General features: G+C 49.8%; 1 protein-coding gene across 24 annotated transcripts in view; it reads right to left on the bottom strand.

Annotated features, from left to right (window-relative positions):
• MICAL3 (microtubule associated monooxygenase, calponin and LIM domain containing 3) overlaps positions 1 to 17817 on the bottom strand; it is a 199947-nt gene continuing 182130 nt past the window's right edge. For 15 of the 24 annotated variants that reach the window (XM_087855444.1, XM_087855443.1, XM_087855446.1 and 12 more), the window contains 4 exons: positions 12635 to 12748; positions 7417 to 7516; positions 7173 to 7246; positions 1 to 7075 (listed from right to left, as the gene is read on the bottom strand). In XM_087855444.1, the coding sequence (XP_087711570.1) occupies positions 6891 to 7075; positions 7173 to 7246; positions 7417 to 7516; positions 12635 to 12748 (473 nt within the window). In that variant the 3' untranslated portion in view covers positions 1 to 6890. Of the gene's footprint in view, positions 7076 to 7172; positions 7247 to 7416; positions 7517 to 10025; positions 10092 to 12634; positions 12749 to 17817 lie in introns of all 24 variants that reach the window. The other 9 variants (XM_087855447.1, XM_087855453.1, XM_087855455.1 and 6 more) reach the window with 2 other exon arrangements.

Below are 17817 nucleotides of genomic sequence, written 5' to 3'. Positions count from 1 at the left end.
AAAAAAATAATGATGGACTTTATTTTGGTTGTTGGCCAGAGGAGTCCAAACAGCTGGTGGGTAAATGTGCACTCCGCTACAGCAAACCGAAGAGAAGTTACTATTTGTTTCCCTCTTCCCACTAAAGACTCTAACCTTCACGAATAGGGTCGGCAGGGCTCTTCACATACACAGGCAGGAACTCATTGGACGTTCCCACGTCAACCCCTGCAGTCAGCACAGCGGCCGTACCCCTCTACCTCAGGCACAGCCTTGCAGAAGACTTGTCTTTTCTTGATGTTTCTTCCAAGTATCTTCCCATAGGAAAACTTGGCAGGGTCCTGGGGCTGCTCTCTGCATCTTCCAGGAACAGGGGCCAAAGCCATGGTGGGGTGATTCACCCAGAAGAGACCCTCACTCTGGGGTCCCCACCCCTCAGGAGGGAAGGCTCTACCAACTCTGATCCCCTGCGCTGTAGATGACAAGAGGAAAAGAGGGTGTCCCCCAGAGTTGAGTGCTTGTTTGTTCCCAAACTGGTATAAGGCACCAAGTGCTGACCCAAGGCCAGCATCTTCCAGCCTCAGGCATGACCCTCCCCACCTGACCCTCTTGCCTCCCCACCCAGATTTTTACAGGTGACTTTAACAACAATGTGATGAAGACTTAAAACATTAATTACTAAGGCCAAAAACAGTATTCTGTCCCAATATGAAGGCTGGTACCAATTAAGTCTGGCCCTGGTTACATATTAAAAATGGTACTTAATTCTTTAAAAACATTTTTAAAAAAGCATTAAATAAAATGCAGCTGGGGAAAGGGGGCTGTTGGCTGTCAGGTGCTTCTTGTGTTTTTCTCCCCAGGAAAGACGTGGCATTCAAGCTCTTGTGGAGACAACCGAAGGCCACAGTGCCAAACTTTGGGTATTCATCCAGGCCTTTCTACCAAGAAACACTTTTTTTCTCGTTGCTTGCTGTGCCAGCCGCCTCTGGTGTGTGAGTGAACCCTTGCTCTTTTGACTCTTGATCGGCGTCACAACTCACATACTGTAGGCTTTACTTGGATGAATCGCTTGTCCTTGATGATGACTCTGGAGGACCCACGGCGTGTCCCCTGGAGCCACTGCGGTGACAGCGCGTTTGGTGGAGCTGCCTTAGGATGAAGGTGGAGGTGGCTGGTGGCTGTGGGCTGTAGAGTGAGGCAGGAGGGAAAAGAGCGGGGCATCCCCTTGAGCTGAGAGTGCTGGTCTGCTCCCAGAAAGGCACTGAGCAGTCTCGCAGCTCAGCATTGTCCAGCCTCAGGTGAAGGCTCTGCCCACACTGCCCATCTACAGCAACCTGTATTGAGTAAGTTAAGTTCCTGAGAGGAAACAGAAGACTCGGCCCAGCATTTTAAGTAATTAAAAATAAATGCACAACTCCATTGGCTCACCAGATAGATCTGAGATGAACTTGGGTAGTAAGGAGCCAGCTCCCAGAGGGCTGGGACCAACTTCCTTCAGTGCTCCTCTTGTTTCTTCAAGGGCAACATTAGTTACCATCATGAAGGCTGTCTGTCCATCTACAAAGGCCCCAATTCAAGAATCTCAAACCCTTCCATGTTTTGGCCTCCCATGGATCCTGTGGGTTGGCTAACAGGGAGGGAGGCACCGACCCGTTAAGTGATAAGCCTCAGGCTTCCTCTGAAGTCAGGGAAGAGGAAGGACCGAATCTCATGTCTGAATGCTAATCTTAATCTCGTCTGACTCCCTTTCCTTACCACTCTCGTGGGTGGACACGGACGCCAGCAACCTCCTCATTTCGCAAGTTGTGTGAGGCAGCCCCACACCTGCCCTGGGCACTCCAAACGACTCTTGCCCTGGATCTGGGGGAATGCTCCATCTGCCTATACTGGAGACTGTGTCGTACAATTGTAGGCTTCCAGGCACCAGGTTGTTTATTGTTACAAGTTCCTCAACTTGGATCCTGCCTTAGCCTGGAGCCTGGACCACCACCAGAGCTGTTCCCTCCTGGGTCCAAAGGCTTAAATTCAGTCTACTTTAGAGCTAGATGTCCACTACTAGAGCTAGATGTCCACTCTGGTTCAGAAAGGCCATGCTGACCATGAAAAGAAAGGTGCTTAGGTGTGTGTGCACACGAGCATGAATGTGCATGCACTGCGGGTCTTCATATTTGTCTTGGGTACAGGTGTCTTCTCAGGCAGAGGCAGCCGGCACACATGGCCTACCCACAGAAGCCAGGACTCCGGCTTCCCTGTTTAAGCCCCACCTGCAAGAAGACCTCAGGGCAGGGGACACAAGGAGTGGGGCTGTCACTAACTGCTACCTGGTGAAGTTCAGCAGCGACAGGTGGTCCATCTGGGAGCATCCGTGAAAGGCCTTTGTGACCCTGGGCACCTGATCTAACAGGCTCCTTGGTTTAGAGTACAAGGTGCAGCTCTGGCCCCCGGGGCTGATGTCTCAGTGGGGCATAATCCACCCAACAGGATGGTTTCTTACCCTCTTCGCTGAACGTTGCTGGGAGGGGATCTTCCGAGCAGGTAACACACGAGGAGCGAGTGAGTCGCCATAAGTGGGCCAATCTGGCCAGCTCGTCTAAAATAAAATGGCACATTCTCTCCATTTGCCATTTTTCACTCTGATTCCTAAGAAGGGACCAGGAAAATTCAGGGTTCAGGAGGGATTTCAGAGCCATAAGACATGACAGTTTCTTGGAAGGAAGGAGGGTATACGCTTCTGAGGCGGCACTTACGTGGGGGCTTGGGCCGTCTTCCTTTCCGGTTACCTGCCTAAAAACAGCAATCATCCTTTCCTGCCACCTGGGGCTGCTGTGAACTGTGGCCAAATCCTGCCTGTTCCCAGCTCTAATCAAAGCCAGCCCCTTTGAGGAACAAAAGGTGACAGGGATCAGCACAGGACACTACCAAACTGCAGTCTTTCCCGACAGGCACGCACCACAGCCACAGAATGTTCACTCGAGCTAGTTATGTTTTCTGCCTGAGATGTCCATGTTTGTGTCAGAGAGGTCCCTTTCTTCTTTCTGGGACAGCTGGCAATAACGCTGAAAGGTTCTGGGAACCAGTTCCGTGGCAGTGACCTCTAGGCTGGGCAACACTCACCCATCCAGTGCCATTTTTTCTTTCCCTGCGGCCATTACTACTCCAGAGGGAGCCATGTGCCTTTGGGATTAGTTCTGTGGGCAATGACATCATCATCACACCAAGGGAGGGGAAAAGAGCTGGAATGTGTCTCCATTTGGAGACAAACCCAAGAGGCTTCTTGTAGCAAAGAGAGAACAGTTGGCCAGGATTATTCCCTTCAATCTCCTGGGGATGATTCCAGTCCAAAGAAGGGTGATATCATCTCTCCAAGACCCTATGCTGAATGTACTTGTGGACATGGACACATGTAAGTGATTTAGGCCTGGAGGCTGCAGACCCCATGACCAGGGCTCCCTGGTCAGCTGTTTCAAAGGACAGAGGCCAGGGTGGCACGGAAGCAGAGCTGGCAAGGAAGGCTGCCAGGAGCACAGGATCACTCCAACTCGAAGAATCTCGCTTTCACAGAACACGTTTCTTCTCTTCAAGAGGGTACTGGGGCCTGGTTTTGAAGAAACCACACTAAGTTGTTTTAGGCATTTTCTCAAATGATAGCAGTTGATGGCTGAGCCAGGATAATATGAAGTTGTGTTCTTTAAACAAGCGTGTGCACACACGCACGCACATGCCAGACATCTAAATGACTTGTGTGGACACCGTCTACCTGAAGAAGGCGGGTGGTGGGGTGTGAAAATGCATCCTGGCTCGTTGCCAAGTCTGCTAAAATGACTTAAGAAATACACTCTGTATTTCTTTGAAAAACTTTTATTGCGCATAAAATGGCCCATTCCCCTTTGCCGCTCAGTTATTACCACCTTTCACATTTTTTTCTTTGAACTCTATCTCCTGCCCCACTGAAAAATTTCTTCTCTTTTGGAAGGATAAAGAATAGTCTATCATTGCTGGTCAAAAGCATCTGGAGGATGGTTTCTGGGGGCAAAGGCCCAGTGATATTACTCGAGCAGGGTTAGAACCCCACGTGGAGTCCCTCAGACTCAGGAGTGGAGGTGCCTGCCGCCTTCCCTCTGGTGTTGTGGAACTGGGCGCCCACTGTATTGGCCTTGTACACACTCAAGCACTGGCATTTCATTCCCTGTGTCCCCTGCCTTCAAGGGGACTTAAATCTCGGGAAGAACAGTTGCCTGGAGCTGCATGCATTTCCAGAGTTGGAAAACATTTCATGCAGCATGTCACCAGGGTATTAAAATAAATTGCAAACTAGTGGTTATAAAATGGGAGCTTTAAAAGAAAGGTGCCCTACTAGAGTTGAAGTCGTAATACCGTCGGGAGTGGAGAACTGGGGCACATCTTGGAGGCTTGCAGATTCTGGAAGCTTCTCTACAAAGTCTTCAGTCCCCTTTCTAGCAACCACAGGCCGCAGTGTGTGCTTCTGAAGGACGACCAGGTGCTGCCCAGCCAGCAGCAAGGGCACACGGTCCCGTGTGGTGCTCCAGCTACGTTAGGGCTACTTACAGCCTATTGCTTTGGTCGCGTCCCGGACCCGCCACGGTGCCAGCACTGCCTTGTTCTGGGGTCCGCAGGAGCGATGAGGGATGGAGGCGGTGCTCCTGGTGCTGGGCTAGTTATGGCAGCATTCGAGAGGCGAAGAGGGTTAGGGACAAGGCCACACAGCAAGGAAGGTCCTGTCTCAAGTCCAATTTTACTCAAGGTTGAGGTTTAAAGAGAGAATCCAGAACACCCTCCTCTCGCCTTTTTAAGAAAGAGAAGAAACAAGGACACTCTGCCTCGTCAGAAAACAGGAAGTGAAGGAGTCAGAGCTGCGACGGCTGCTAGCAGCACACCCCCTGCGTTTCCACAGGGGAGAGATGACAGCTTTCGGACAAGGTGAAGAGTAAGACAGGTTCTCTGTTCCTTTGTACTAGGAATGAAGGTTCAAGTTGAGGCATGGTGGGGCTCCCCATGGAAATCTCAAGGTCAGCACGGACACCTGATCTAGGCTGCCCTGAAGAGCTGCCAGGCCTCTGTTCACCCTACACTGGCCCCTCTCCACCAGAAGTCTGCCGGAGGACCCTTCCGGATTGGCCCAGCACGGACAGGCAGCCTCCCTCTTTTTGTCAATTCTGTGGATGCCCCACCAAATTTTCTCAGACCGTGGTTCTGTGAGCTTACATTGCCAGTCTCTGGTTGAATTATGAGAAATGAGCAGTTTGGCTCAAGGAGCCAGTTACGTGGTGCTCATTATCCCTTGCCTTCCCGTGAAGATTGGGGTGCAGAGGAGGTTCAGGGTGGAGTTAACTGTGAGAGACCAACCTAAATTCCAATACTTGCATCTCTATCTGGTTGGATCTGAGGCTGGGCCGAGGGAATTCTCATCAGCCAGATGGATTACAAGGTCCATACAGTGCCAGCCTGGAAAAGGGCTTACCTTTAATAATAAACGTGCTGTGGGGAGGTGAAACCCTGGCACCAAGATGGAGGAAAAAAACGGGTTCTGCAGAGCCAGGGTTCAACAGGGAGAGGTGAGTGGCATCTGTGCCCTTTGGCCTGGCCGCAAACAGTGCTGAAATGTACCCTTGACAAATGAATGGTGCAGACACAAAGTTTGGTACCACAGTGAGGGCGGGCCAGGTGGAGGAGGCGGGGCCGGACTCAAAGTACAGGAGGGGACAGGAGAGCCAGGACCAAGAACCCATGCAGGGGTCTCAATTGCTCCCTGATGCCGACTGCGTCAGCAACACCCTGTAGAAGGCTAATAAATAGATGGCTAGAACAGGGTGCAGTCAGTTCAGGACGGGACCGTGTAGGAGGACGCGGCAGACACCCCCATCACTCCTACACCAGGTGCCAAGTGATCAGTGTCTCTAGTAAAGGTATAAAAATGAAGTTACTTCTTTTCAAGTATTAAAAAAATAAGTTAATTGACAAAAAGGGTCCGAAGCGGCTGAGCGTCTTGCTAGGCTGACAGCTTCATCTCAATGTGCAAACACAGGAAAAACGTCAGGGAAAAAGATAATCTCCCACCCAAAGACGTGAAGCGCCAGACGGTAACAACGCCTGTCTGTCAACTGGGGGCTAGAAAGGTAGGCCTCCTCCTGTCCCCCAGAGTCAGTATTTTCCAGTGTCAAAATTGTTGTGAAGTCAAAGCAGAATGCAGCAATCCATAGGCCTCAGGCCACAGCCAGAGAAACGCATGGGGCACTTGGCCACGAGGGTCCAGTGTGTGGTGCAGGGGGCCGGGGAGCAGACCCCTCCTGGGTCCTCCTTACTTGCATCATGAATTTGGGAGCCAGCCCATCTCCAGCTTCCCCTGCGATGCTGGGTAGGCGCTGACCTGCTGGCCACTGCCCCCCCTCCCAGGGCTTGATTCACATCATGCCCCCCGGGGTGTCTTCTTCATTTCTTTGGTGGTGCTTCAGGAAGCATGAAGAAGATCGCTGGCCCTTCCACTCCGTGGAGGTGCACTCTGGTGGCTGTGGTTTGATGGAGAGGGAGCAGCTTCCTTCTCTTGTCTCCTCTTGTGGAAGGAGGAGCACCAGCCACCGTGTGTCCTCAGGGAGCGAGCGGGTTTTCTTTTTTCCCACATCACATGTCAAATGCTCCGTATTCCTCTCTCTCTAGAGCAGGAAGTCAGGGTGGGCCTCTTCCAAGGAGTCTGAGCCACCTCAGATAATCATCTTCACCTGGGGTTACCCCAGAGCACAGACACTTGACCCACTTTTCAAGAGGCACATAGACATTTGCGTGTAAACTCCCAGGAGGTGCCAGGCCTTCTGAGATCTTTCATCCGGGTGGTTTGGGAGAACCCAGCCTGGGTCAGGCGGATGCCACAGACCAGCCAGCCAGAGCACGGGTAGAGCTCAGGACCAGTTCAGGCTGAAGCCCTTGGACAGCATGACGGCCTCCAGGTCCTTGTCCTCTTCTTTTTCCCGGAGTCGCTGCTCCTCGAGCAGGGCCACAAGGGCATCTCTCTGCTCCACCACCTCCAGCATCTCATTCAAGATCTTCTTCTCCTCTGACAACTCCTCTTCAGTTTTCAGGTGATCTGGGCAGTAGCCGAAGACATTAGGTCTATAAGGCCAGGAGGCAGCAGGCCCATGCCCAGCTTTCCCAGGTGCCCTCCAGTCCTGGTCCCCCCTTACCTTCCACCGCCATCCGCTCCCGAAGTTCCTGCTGTAGTCGGCTCTGCCGGTCTTCCAGTTCCAGCTCCCGGGCACTGGGATTAGGGGCAGGGGGAGGAGAGAGGGAGACAAGCACGGTGACTTAGGGACCGTATTTCCTCATCCACTAAATTAGGAAGCAGCTGTGCTCCTGCTGTGACAGGTACGGAGCTGACGCAGCCCCCCCTCCCCCCGCCTGCTGGGTCCCCAACCAAAGGACACTCACAAAATCATCAGCTCCGACTCGTAGCGCACCATGGCATTTTTCTCTTGAACCAACTTGAACCACTCCTGCATCAGCTTGGGGTCATCTTTCTTGCCCATGCCTGCCAAGAGAGAAGGTGCGTCAGGCACAGCAAGTGTCTGCTGTCTACCCCGGCCAGCAGGAGTCATCACACAGGGGCAAATGTGCAAAGAGAGCCGAGCAGGATGCTGCCGGAACACTCCCAAGCCAGGTCCAAAGTTTGCCTACAGCCATTGAAGGGGGGCACCATGCCCCAGAGCCTAACAGAGTCTGTGCTCTCCACCTGCCCTTCCCTGGCCCAGTCCGCACCCCCTCAGGAACCTGGTCGCAGCCTGTTTGGACCCCTCCTGCTCAACGGTTTGCTCTTGGTAGGTCTGAAGTGCTTTGCCCTCCTTTTTTCTTTTTTTTCCGCTCATTTCATACCTGTTTGGTACTTGCTAGGTACTAGGTCTGCTTTAAGAAAACCAGTCTCGTGAACCAGGCAAATGCAAACTTATAAACTGCACTTACCCCTCCTTTGCAGTTACCCTCACTGACCCAGCTCTTTCCTGGGCTACTGCCCCTGTCTGGACCACTGGTACTGATGCCTCCCCATTTCTTTAGCTCTCGATCAGGGAGATGGCTTTTCCCAAATTGTGGCCTTATGAGGCTTCCTGACAAACACTCTCCCAAGTAATCCCGCATGGTTCATGCAGTACCTCCCAGGATAGCTGTTAGGCTTCTCACCAAGGGCAGAGAGAACACCAGCAGACCCTGGACACTATTAAATAAGGCAGTGCCCTTTGCTCTGACCCACCCCCAGCAGCAGTTTCTGGGGCTGGTGCTCTGTACTAACACAAGGCTGATAACTGAATCTCCATCAGGGGCAGCCTGACCCTGCTGGGCTTAACTGAGGCAGGAGAACAGAAGGAAGAACTTTCCAATGAATCAAACCACGCAAGGAGAGAAGAAACTCCTTTTCCCTGGAGCACAAAGAAGCTCATGGCAATAGTGTGGTCCTGCCTAAAGAAAAAGACAGACTCTATCAGTGGTCTTCAATATTTTTGGATTCCAAACCATTCCGAGAATCTCAGGAAATCTAGGGACTCTCTTCCTAGAAAACTACATGTCTACATGTCCAATAATTTTATATAGAACTTCAGGGTGTTTGTGGGCTCCCTGAAGTTCACCCGTGGGCCCCAGGTTAAGAGGCATTGGACTGGGAGATCTTTTAAAGTGCCTTCCATTTTATGACTCACTTGGCTGGACGTCCTATGCTGGTGAAGACCAGACCCAGAAAAATATGGAATATACCCTCAGGTGGGCCAACGCTCCTCTATCAAGCTCCTTACTCACTTTTCCTACATTCTTCCCACCTGGCTTCCTTGCACGCTTTTCAAAGACAACTCTATTTCTGCTGTGTTGTTTGCTTGACACGCAGGAGGCCCAAGCCAGTTAGTCTTTCAACGGGGGCCACACTCTGGAGAGGCAGAAATGAATAGCACTCACAGAAGCGGAGGTTAGTGTATGCACAGTGCCTGGGTGCACGTGCAGCTGTGCTCCCAAGGTGGAGGCCTGTCCCTGAGTCCTACTCTGCAAGACAGAAACTCCCTCCTGACCAGCTGAACCTGCCTCTGCGGCGTGCTGGAGTGTCTGGGGACGTAAGCTCTCCTTACCCGACCCGATAGACTTGGTCCTTTGGCTTTCAGAGCAGCGCACAGCTCAGTTCCATGCATTCCTTTCTGAGCGTCTCTGCACAGTGTGCCCACATGGCATGGAAGATGGAGCCCTGAGGCATGCAAGCTGTCCAGCGCGGCAAGCTGGGAATGCACTGGGAAGTCTCTCCCTCCTTCCCGCCTCCCCACGAGCAAGGACAAAAGTTCCACTGGGAGACATCTGAACACTGCTCATGAGCTATGGTAGAGACGGTTCACAGCCGATGAGCAAAGGTATATGGCGGGGTGGGTGAAAGTCAAATGTGAGCGCCATGAAGAGCAGAGTTAAGAGGTTAGCAAGGGTTAGTCATGACCACACTCCCCTTTCCCCTTCCCACATGCCTTTTCAACAACAATCTTATCACCACAACGGACTTCAAATCAGAAAAACTGAAGAAAAAAAAATACACACACACACACACACTCAGCAAGACACAGGGTAGAGAAGTTTGCATTTAGTGTTTTTTTTTTTTTTTGAAAAGAACTTGGGGGCATTTGTGTAGACCAGTCTTTGTAAGGACAGTATTCCTCGACTCCACCAATACAAATCTCTGCCACAGGTAGGAGGTTCCTCACCTGTGTGTCCCCTCTATCTGCTCGATTTGAGTCTGAGAAGTCCCACCATGAAAGGTGGACAATGTCATGGGATGCTCAGCTGTAGCCTGAAAGGCCTGTACCTGGAGGCTCTCTGGTTTCCCTCTGTACCCAGTCCTCCCCGAGACAGTCAAAGGGATACTGTACCTTGTAAGAAACCGCCACATACTCATGGAATTTTGTAACAAGGCTATTGAGTGTCAGAGAAAAAGAGAGAAATAGCTTGGTTTTGGGTCCCTGTTTGACTAGTGTTGCTATGACCCCTGAGAGGCAGTGGGGATGAGGTTGGGGGAGTTACGTTACCTTCCTGGACACAGCAAGGGCAGAAGGAGAGAGGTCTACGCCGTGGAGTCCCGCCACTGGGCTCAACTTCAAAAAGGACCAAACAAGGAAAAGGAGGAGGAGGAGTCGAAGAAAGACAAAAAGGAAGAGGAGGAAAAGGAGGAGGAAGAGGAGTTTGGAAGTGGAGTGGGACAGGGAGAAGGTGAAATAAAAAACACGCAGAGGACAAAAAGCATAAGAAGTGAGAAAGGAACAACAGGAGGAAAAGAAAAAATACAAGAAATGGAAAAGCAGAAACAAGGGAAACAAAGTCTACAAATGAATTAAGTCCTTTTTTCAGCACGGAAACTGAACAAGAGCAGACCCAGGCACTGGGCGTGCGGCTCAGAAAAGGGGCGCACGTGTTCCCTGGTGATGGCAGGCGGCTTTGGGGGCGAGCGGGCTGCTCCTTCTTCCTCTGTTCCTTACTGCGAGGGTGGTGACATTTGCATATCATCATATGGGGGCCTTTGGGTTTTGCGTTTCCTCCTCAAAAATGCCCAAAGCCCCTGGGACTGGTCTACCTCTGTGGAACAGTCCATTATTAAGTATGTGCCCAGAACTGCTCCTAGGTTTGCAGGTGATAGCTTCAGGTCGCCAACCAAACCCGTGTGAAATAGCCTAAGCTGTCACCACAGACGCATGCGCTCACGTACAACTAGCCTTGGATAAGTCTAAGGGGTGAGGAGGGGTCTGCGACCACCGGACTACCAGGCCCACAGAAAGCAGCTCGCAGCATACGGAGGCAGTGCCTCGTCTGGGGATGGGTTTCCAGGGCCGGCTCTACAGTGCTCTGAATTCTGAGCCAGGACAAACTGAGGGAAACATATCCACACAGAAACGACTTCCCCCAGTCCAAATCATAGACCCCCCCATGTACCAGGGAGAGCCAACCACCCTCTTTTCTTCTGCCCTTCCATCTCCAGAGAGGGCTCCAACGGCACAGCTCGGGGAAGGCTGTCACACTTTGGACTGGAAGACCAAAAGGGGTGAGCTGACAGGACATATCGAAAACTCACAGTAACAATGCTGGTTAGAGTCATGGACGGGGCAACTGAGAGAAGACAGGGCGCAGAGAGACATGTCTAAGACTTAGGGAGACCTGATAGTCACTCAGGGAGAGGGAAAGGAGCCCAGCAAGGGACCATCACAGAACCACTGGGGCACACACAGGAGACACAGGCTCAGAGAAATGGCCTCAGGACTGTAGGGAGCAGGGGCAGTTTTAGGATTGGAACAGGGTTTAAGAAATAGCTCTGTTTTAGTCAACAGGAAGGCCCAATACACAAGTTATTGGTTGAGGGGCCCTTCTGCTTTGCAAGTGCCACATTTTCCCTTCTTTTTAACCCTTTGGTGTTCATCATAGTGCTTTGTGCACAGTGAATCTGGTATCGGGTAAAACTTAAAACCGAAAGCCAGAGGCTTGTTTGTGGGTGTGCACGTGTGTGTGCAATGCTGATTACATCCAGGGTTCTAAACAGACATGACTGTGATCAGCTGATGCGCTGGGGGAGGGGAGAAGGGTTCCTTTCTCTGCTTAGAGCTGATCCACATTCAACCTTCTTTGTTTCAAAGTGTAGACTCTATGTTGGTGCTCAGAATACCTGGATAAATAAAACAATGTCGACAAACAACCTCTGCTGCTTCCTGGCACTGACATTACGTCTAACAGTCTGGCGCGGAGTGCAACGGAGTCCACAGTCATTAGCAAGGGACAGTGACATGACACACAACCAATACAGCTGAGCCCATGTACGTGCACGTATGTTTAGAAATGTGTTTCTACTTTCTGGATATCACAAAATACAACTTTTAGTTCCTTTTATGTAGACCACATCCTCATACACCGTTTCCAATACAGAAGACAATACGAGATAGCAGGATAGTCAGAACAGAAATTAGAAAATGAAATTAGTAAAGGGGACATCAGGGAAAGCAAGTGTTAAAAAAAAGTGTAAAAAAAAAGAGAGAGAGAGAAGGCATTGTCATAGTAATAGACAGAGGCAGAATGACACTGGGCCACTCCTCTGAGAGGAGCTGGGCTGAGCAAACAGGACACCTGGTTATGACTCTCTTCTCCAGACTTTCCTTCAGAATCTAAGTAGTAATGTATACTACTTTTATAATCAGAAAAAACACCCAATTAATATTGTTTTAAAAATAAGAAATCAAGGGGAAAAAAATCAGTTAAGCGAGGGGAGTCCCACCCGGACTTGAATCTGCAATGAGCATGTAAGGGAAGCAGAAAGCTGCTGATTTCGAGTGTAATTTCTTTGCCTTTTTTGGAGATGTGAGAAATAGATGATTTGGTCCACTAGTTCTAAGAGCAAAGATGTCGTCAAGCTTATGGCAAATACAAGTCTTTAAAACTTTTATTATGATTATTTTAAAATGCTAGGGTGATAGGTTTCTGTGTCTTTGCAACGGGCACCACAGTGGTCACTTATCCAACTATTCCTGTGTCCCCTGGACTTCAGTCAGCCTACGTCTGAGCAAACCCAGAATTTGGTCCCGGTTGGAGGCTTCTCACCAGCAGGCCTACTCTCTCACCCTGGACTGCTCCGTCTGCCTTCAAGACACTGCAAGCTCACCTGCCCCGCCTTCCACCTTGGCAGCAAATTGAACGTCTTCCTCTGCCACGGCGCTTCCTTTTGCAATGTGACCGCCGTTGGCCCCCTTGACGTGGGGGCAGCTGAGATGGGTCACTGAATTTCGAAAAGCAGCACAACATCAGATTCAATGTGCTGCACGTAATAAGCATGAATCGTGCTTTCATTTCAAAACATTCTCACAGGTATTATTTCATCTGAGCCTTACCCTGCTCCTGGATGGCTACCTGGCCAGGTGTACCAGCTCTGTTTTCAAATGAGGGATCTGAGGCTCCAAGCGGTTAAATGTGGCACGGCCTGACTAAAGCCCACATCTTCCTCTCTCATTCTGAACTAAGAGTTTGTCTGCCCCCTTGAGAGGGCCCACAAAGGCTCGAGGCAAATCTAATGAATGGTAGCTCCTTGAAGCAGACAGAAGAGGAGTCACATGTAGACCCTACTCAGAAGGCCAGGCCTGGGAAGGTGGCAGCATTAGCCCTTCCATCCATTATTCTGCAGAGACGATAAGTGACCTTGCTGGGCACAGGGTGAAGCAAGGACCTGAATCCTAGGTTGGGGATGTTCCCCACACTATCACTTGGCTCTGACCTGCCTGGACACCTCACTCTAGGCCCTGCCTCTCACGTGGCCCAGGCCTGGTCTGGGAGCAAGTTTGTAGGCCAGTCTCAAGGATTCCTGGACAAAATAAAAGGGATGTTCAGGTCTGGTCTGGAGCTGAGAAACAGCTGTGGGCATCTGCCTCCTCCCAGGTACTGCTCTCTTCCCACTACACAGGCTCCCAGTTCCTGTCGTTTGACAAAGGAGCCCTCGCCTCAGGCTTAAAGCTTCAGTCTCTACTGACAGTGCCTGGTTGACCAAGGGCAGGGTCTAGACAGATGGGCTAGGGAGAACTCTAGATTCCAGAAGTACCAACCTGGAATGCTGCACTTCCCCACGGAACCATGGGTATGCTCAGAATGTCATAGCCTGGTACTGTGCACTAGAGACATTATGAGGAAAGTGGGCTTTTTATAAGCTGAGCTACCACCTGTAACTGCATTTTCACAGGAAAAGGCAGAATTCCAAACAATCAGCTCACAAACATCATAGAAATATCACCCTTTTATAGGCTCAAAATTGCTCCTCCATCCCAACACCTTCCGTTTTGATACACTGTAGCTTGTTTCATGTATAAAAATCCATAAAGTAGCCCTGGGTTAGATTACTTCCTTTCCAGCCACCTTTTTTGGAAAATCCCACATAAAGGAAGAGGTTCTTTTTCACTTCCTTTTGGCCTCTGAACAAGAGGTTCCAAGGTGTCGTGGGCAGGACACCGGAACGCTTATGTCTCAGTCATAGTTCGTGGTTCCGTTTTCCTGCCACAGTAGCTCTGGGCCCGTCTCTGCGGGCTGGCCTGGGCAGGGGCTCTCGTTTCTCACTCTGTTTTTGGCAGTAACGCCACTCTGTTTGCTGACAGCTGACCCAGTACTGCAGCAGTCACTTTTTATACAGTTCATTCTTACAGATACTAGCAGAATGTGGTTTAACCTTTCGTAAGGAACATCAGGGGCACTACCTTTCATGTCCAAGCTCAATCTACCAGATTAAACTCACAGAAAGCCACAAGCCCAGGACTGGAGAATTTCTTGGTGATTCAGGTGTAAGGAATGAGACTTTCATTGATTTTCTTTTCTGTGTAGTTCAGGTTACGTAGCCTGAAGCAAGGGAAGACTGACCAGATGTTCTGCTGCCTGTTCTGACTCCTCAGTATCAATGCCATGCTCCTGACTTGAGGCAGCCTTTGCACTGCAGGGCTGAGGCGCCCAGTCCCAAACCCAGCGGGAATCGAGTTGGCTGGTTTGCAATGCTGGTGAGTGGTAAGCAGGCATCGTGAGAGGGCGGAAGGTTTCTGGTCTAGAAGGCCCAGTCTACAAACACAGACAGGGCTAAGATGTGCCTTGTGTTATAAAAACTCAGTGTAGAATGAATCTCTAGATTGGGGAATAAATGAAGCCCCCCCCCCAAAGAAGAGGAAAAAAAGCACGTAAGAATGGAGATCCAACACGTACATGTGCAAACACACACACACACACACACACACATTAGAATGCTGGATTTGAAATCTTAGGAATTTCAAAGTTCCTAAGCAAAAACAGAGCAAGGCTAATAATGCTCAGACCAAACAAACAAAAAACGTACCAGCATCAAATGCAGGCAAGCAAACAGAAGAGGAAGGGAGGGAAGTGAGCAGGCCCGGGCTAGGCCTCCGTGCGCCTCGACCCTAACTCACCAGCAACAAGGAAAGGGGCTTTTCAGTCCCTTCTGTTACATTTCTAAACCATTCATGTTCTTTCAATTTCCCTCTGAGACATCCAAATCAGGCGGGGAAATCTTCAAAAACGAGAAATTAGGTATATATTTTTAATTGAAAGTTCTTTTGAAGAGAGACCATTTCTATCTGAAGATTTCCAGTCATCTATCTGTCCTAGTGCAACAAAACGTGGTGGGTGGACCAATTAGGGAGAGTGTGCTCAGTGTCCGGGGAAGAAAAGGGAAGGGGAGTGAGGTCACCTGGGGACAGTTCCTCTCTGGGCCAGGGTTCATTGTGTGTCCTTCTAATGGTGTCTTCTGAAATCACAAGATTGAACTATGTGAAGAAGAGATCTTTATTTTCTATACTCTGTGGCTCAAAAAAAAAAGACTTTTTTTTTTTTCTTTTTGAAAAGAGAGACTGTGCATGTGCATGCGAGGGTGGGGAAGGGCAGAGGGCAACAGGGGAAGCTTAAGCAGGCTCTACGCCCAGCAAGGAGCCCAATGTAGGGCTTGACCTCACAACCCTGAGATCATGAGCTGAGCTGAAATCAAGAACTGGACACTTAACCGACTGAGCTACCCAGATGCCCTAAAAAGAGACTTTTAATATAGGTCTGGAGCCTTAAAATAGTTAGCTGAGAGCCACTGAAAGACCCTACTAAAGCAATACAGTTTACTGGGCAGAATGCGGGGCAGGGATCAGGAGTCTGGACTCCTCGGAGCACGGTGTGGAATTTTCAGCACCTGGGCACTGCTTGGAACTTTGTCTCACCCACTTGAGAACTAAGATCCGTGTTGGGGCTCAGCAACGGGGTTGCCCTGTGGCCTTCTGGGGATGCAAGAGTAGAGAAGTAATCAGGCTCTACAATTCAGGCACCAGATTTCAAAAGGGCAACCCCCCTCCCCCAATAATGAATATTACCAAGTATTCTGGGAATAAAGCATCAGCAGAAACTGAAAAGGGACCTAATTCTGGCATCTGTTTTCCTCTTGGAGCTGGGCAGGAACAAGGGCCAGAGGGCCCTTGCTCTGTGCCTGGGGTACAAATTACTGCCTTCAGAATGGATGATTCTTTCCTGCTTCGTCGGCTGGACAGGAACAGCCTCTATGTGGTGAATGGAACCATAGAGAAGTCTAAATTTAACACTGAAATCATAATGAGTTGGCAAAAGAGGAAGTGATGAGTTGATGAGAACCAAGTAGCAGGGGCTAGAAGGTATTTGATGGTGGGGTATTTTCTAACACAGAAGATACCTGGAGTTTCTTTTTTTCTATTATTCCCTTTTTCCCTGAAATTTGTTGGAATTCTAAACCTGAGAGACTAGTAGCTATCGAGCCAAGGACAGAGAACTGAGAACAGCCAAGGACATTTCATCACTCAAGCACGGGGCTAAAGAAAACAAAACTAGGCACATGAGGTGATCAGTGTGGCAACAGGATCTTGAACTGGACGGAAGGTGAATATAACTGTGAAGAAATGGGTTTTGACAGTTCTTTCCAGGAGCTTTTAAATTAATGAGAATCTCTTTCACACATTGGAGATTCCTTTAGGATTGACATAAACACCCCCCCCCCCAACCCCAGGGCATGTTAGAAGGAGATGGGAAAGGATTTGAGGATATTAGACAGGAAATGGGATTTGTTAATTGGAACGCAAGCATCAGCCCTTTTACAGCATCAATGGCCATGAGTATGGAAGTCCCTGAATAAACCAGAAGCTCTGGCCGCTGAAGGGACTTGCAGAGGGGTGGGAATCTGTGGCACCCTGGGGACGGAAAACAGAGCAGAGATGAGCAACAACCCAACCCACCTGGGGCCAAGAGCCTGTTCCCTTACTGCTCGAGGTTCTCTAAGAATATGGTACTGTCATACAGTAGGAATCACAGAATTATGCCCTTTATTTGTATATGAATGGGCCACAAAGTGCCTCTTAAAAGGATGGGATTATGGCCAAAAATGACAGAGAATAATCTTTGCTAGTTCTTCTGTTTTAAGACCACTTCTAGGCAAGGAGCCTACAAGGGGAGGTGAAGAGGTCAGACTGCCCATCCAAGGATGCAGGAACTCCAAGAAGGAGCCTGAGTCTCCCCTGGTTAACCTCACGAGCAGCTGCTTGGCACTCCTCTTGAGAAAACTGCCCAAAGTCTAGAAATGAGACTCGTGGATTCATTATTACTCTAATCTAACACAAATGGTGAGCTCCGTAGAGCCAGGACATCAAAATCTTGAATTTCTTTAAGGTAGTGGTTCTCCTGCTTTAGAGGGCATGAGAATCATCTGGAAGGTTTGTTAGAACACAGATAACCAGACCTCACCTCCAGAGTTTCTGATTCAGAAGATCTGGGATAGGGCTGGGGAATTTGCATTTCTAGAAAGCTCCCAAGTAATGCTGCTGATGCTGCTGGTCCAGAGCCCCACTTTGAGAACCACTGCCTTAGACTTTTCCTATCTTCATTGAAAAGAATTGCAAAGTAAGTTCCATGACACAGCAAGGAAGGAGGGACATTATTATAGGCATCTGTCAACACAGCCTCAAGTTCAGTGAATTTGGGCAGAAATCACAACTGACACTGTTGCCATGCACTTGGATCTTTTAGGGGAAACATGAACACACCCTAATGAAAACAGGTGAGGCTGAGTTCTTTACATGTTTGGTTCTTAAGTGTGACTGGCGGGGAGATTCCTAGTGGAATGAGAATGAGATCAGGGCAGAGGTCACGTTCGGAGGGGGGCAGACAGAGAGAGGGAGGAGAATGAGCGCATGTGAGTGCGTGCGCATGTGTGTTACTGTCAGACAACTGAACGGTATTAGAGGGACCAGGACGCAGATGTGATATGGATGGGAAGGGCAGGTGAACTTTTATCATGAAAAA

The sequence above is a fragment of the Ursus americanus genome, chromosome 25 (genome assembly GCF_024610735.1).
Source record: "Ursus americanus isolate L20-20 chromosome 25, mUrsAme1.1.p, whole genome shotgun sequence".
In the NCBI taxonomy this organism is placed as follows: Eukaryota; Metazoa; Chordata; class Mammalia; order Carnivora; family Ursidae; genus Ursus; species Ursus americanus.
Note: the sequence above shows the minus strand (reverse complement) of the source record. Positions and strands in the feature narration are given on the sequence as shown.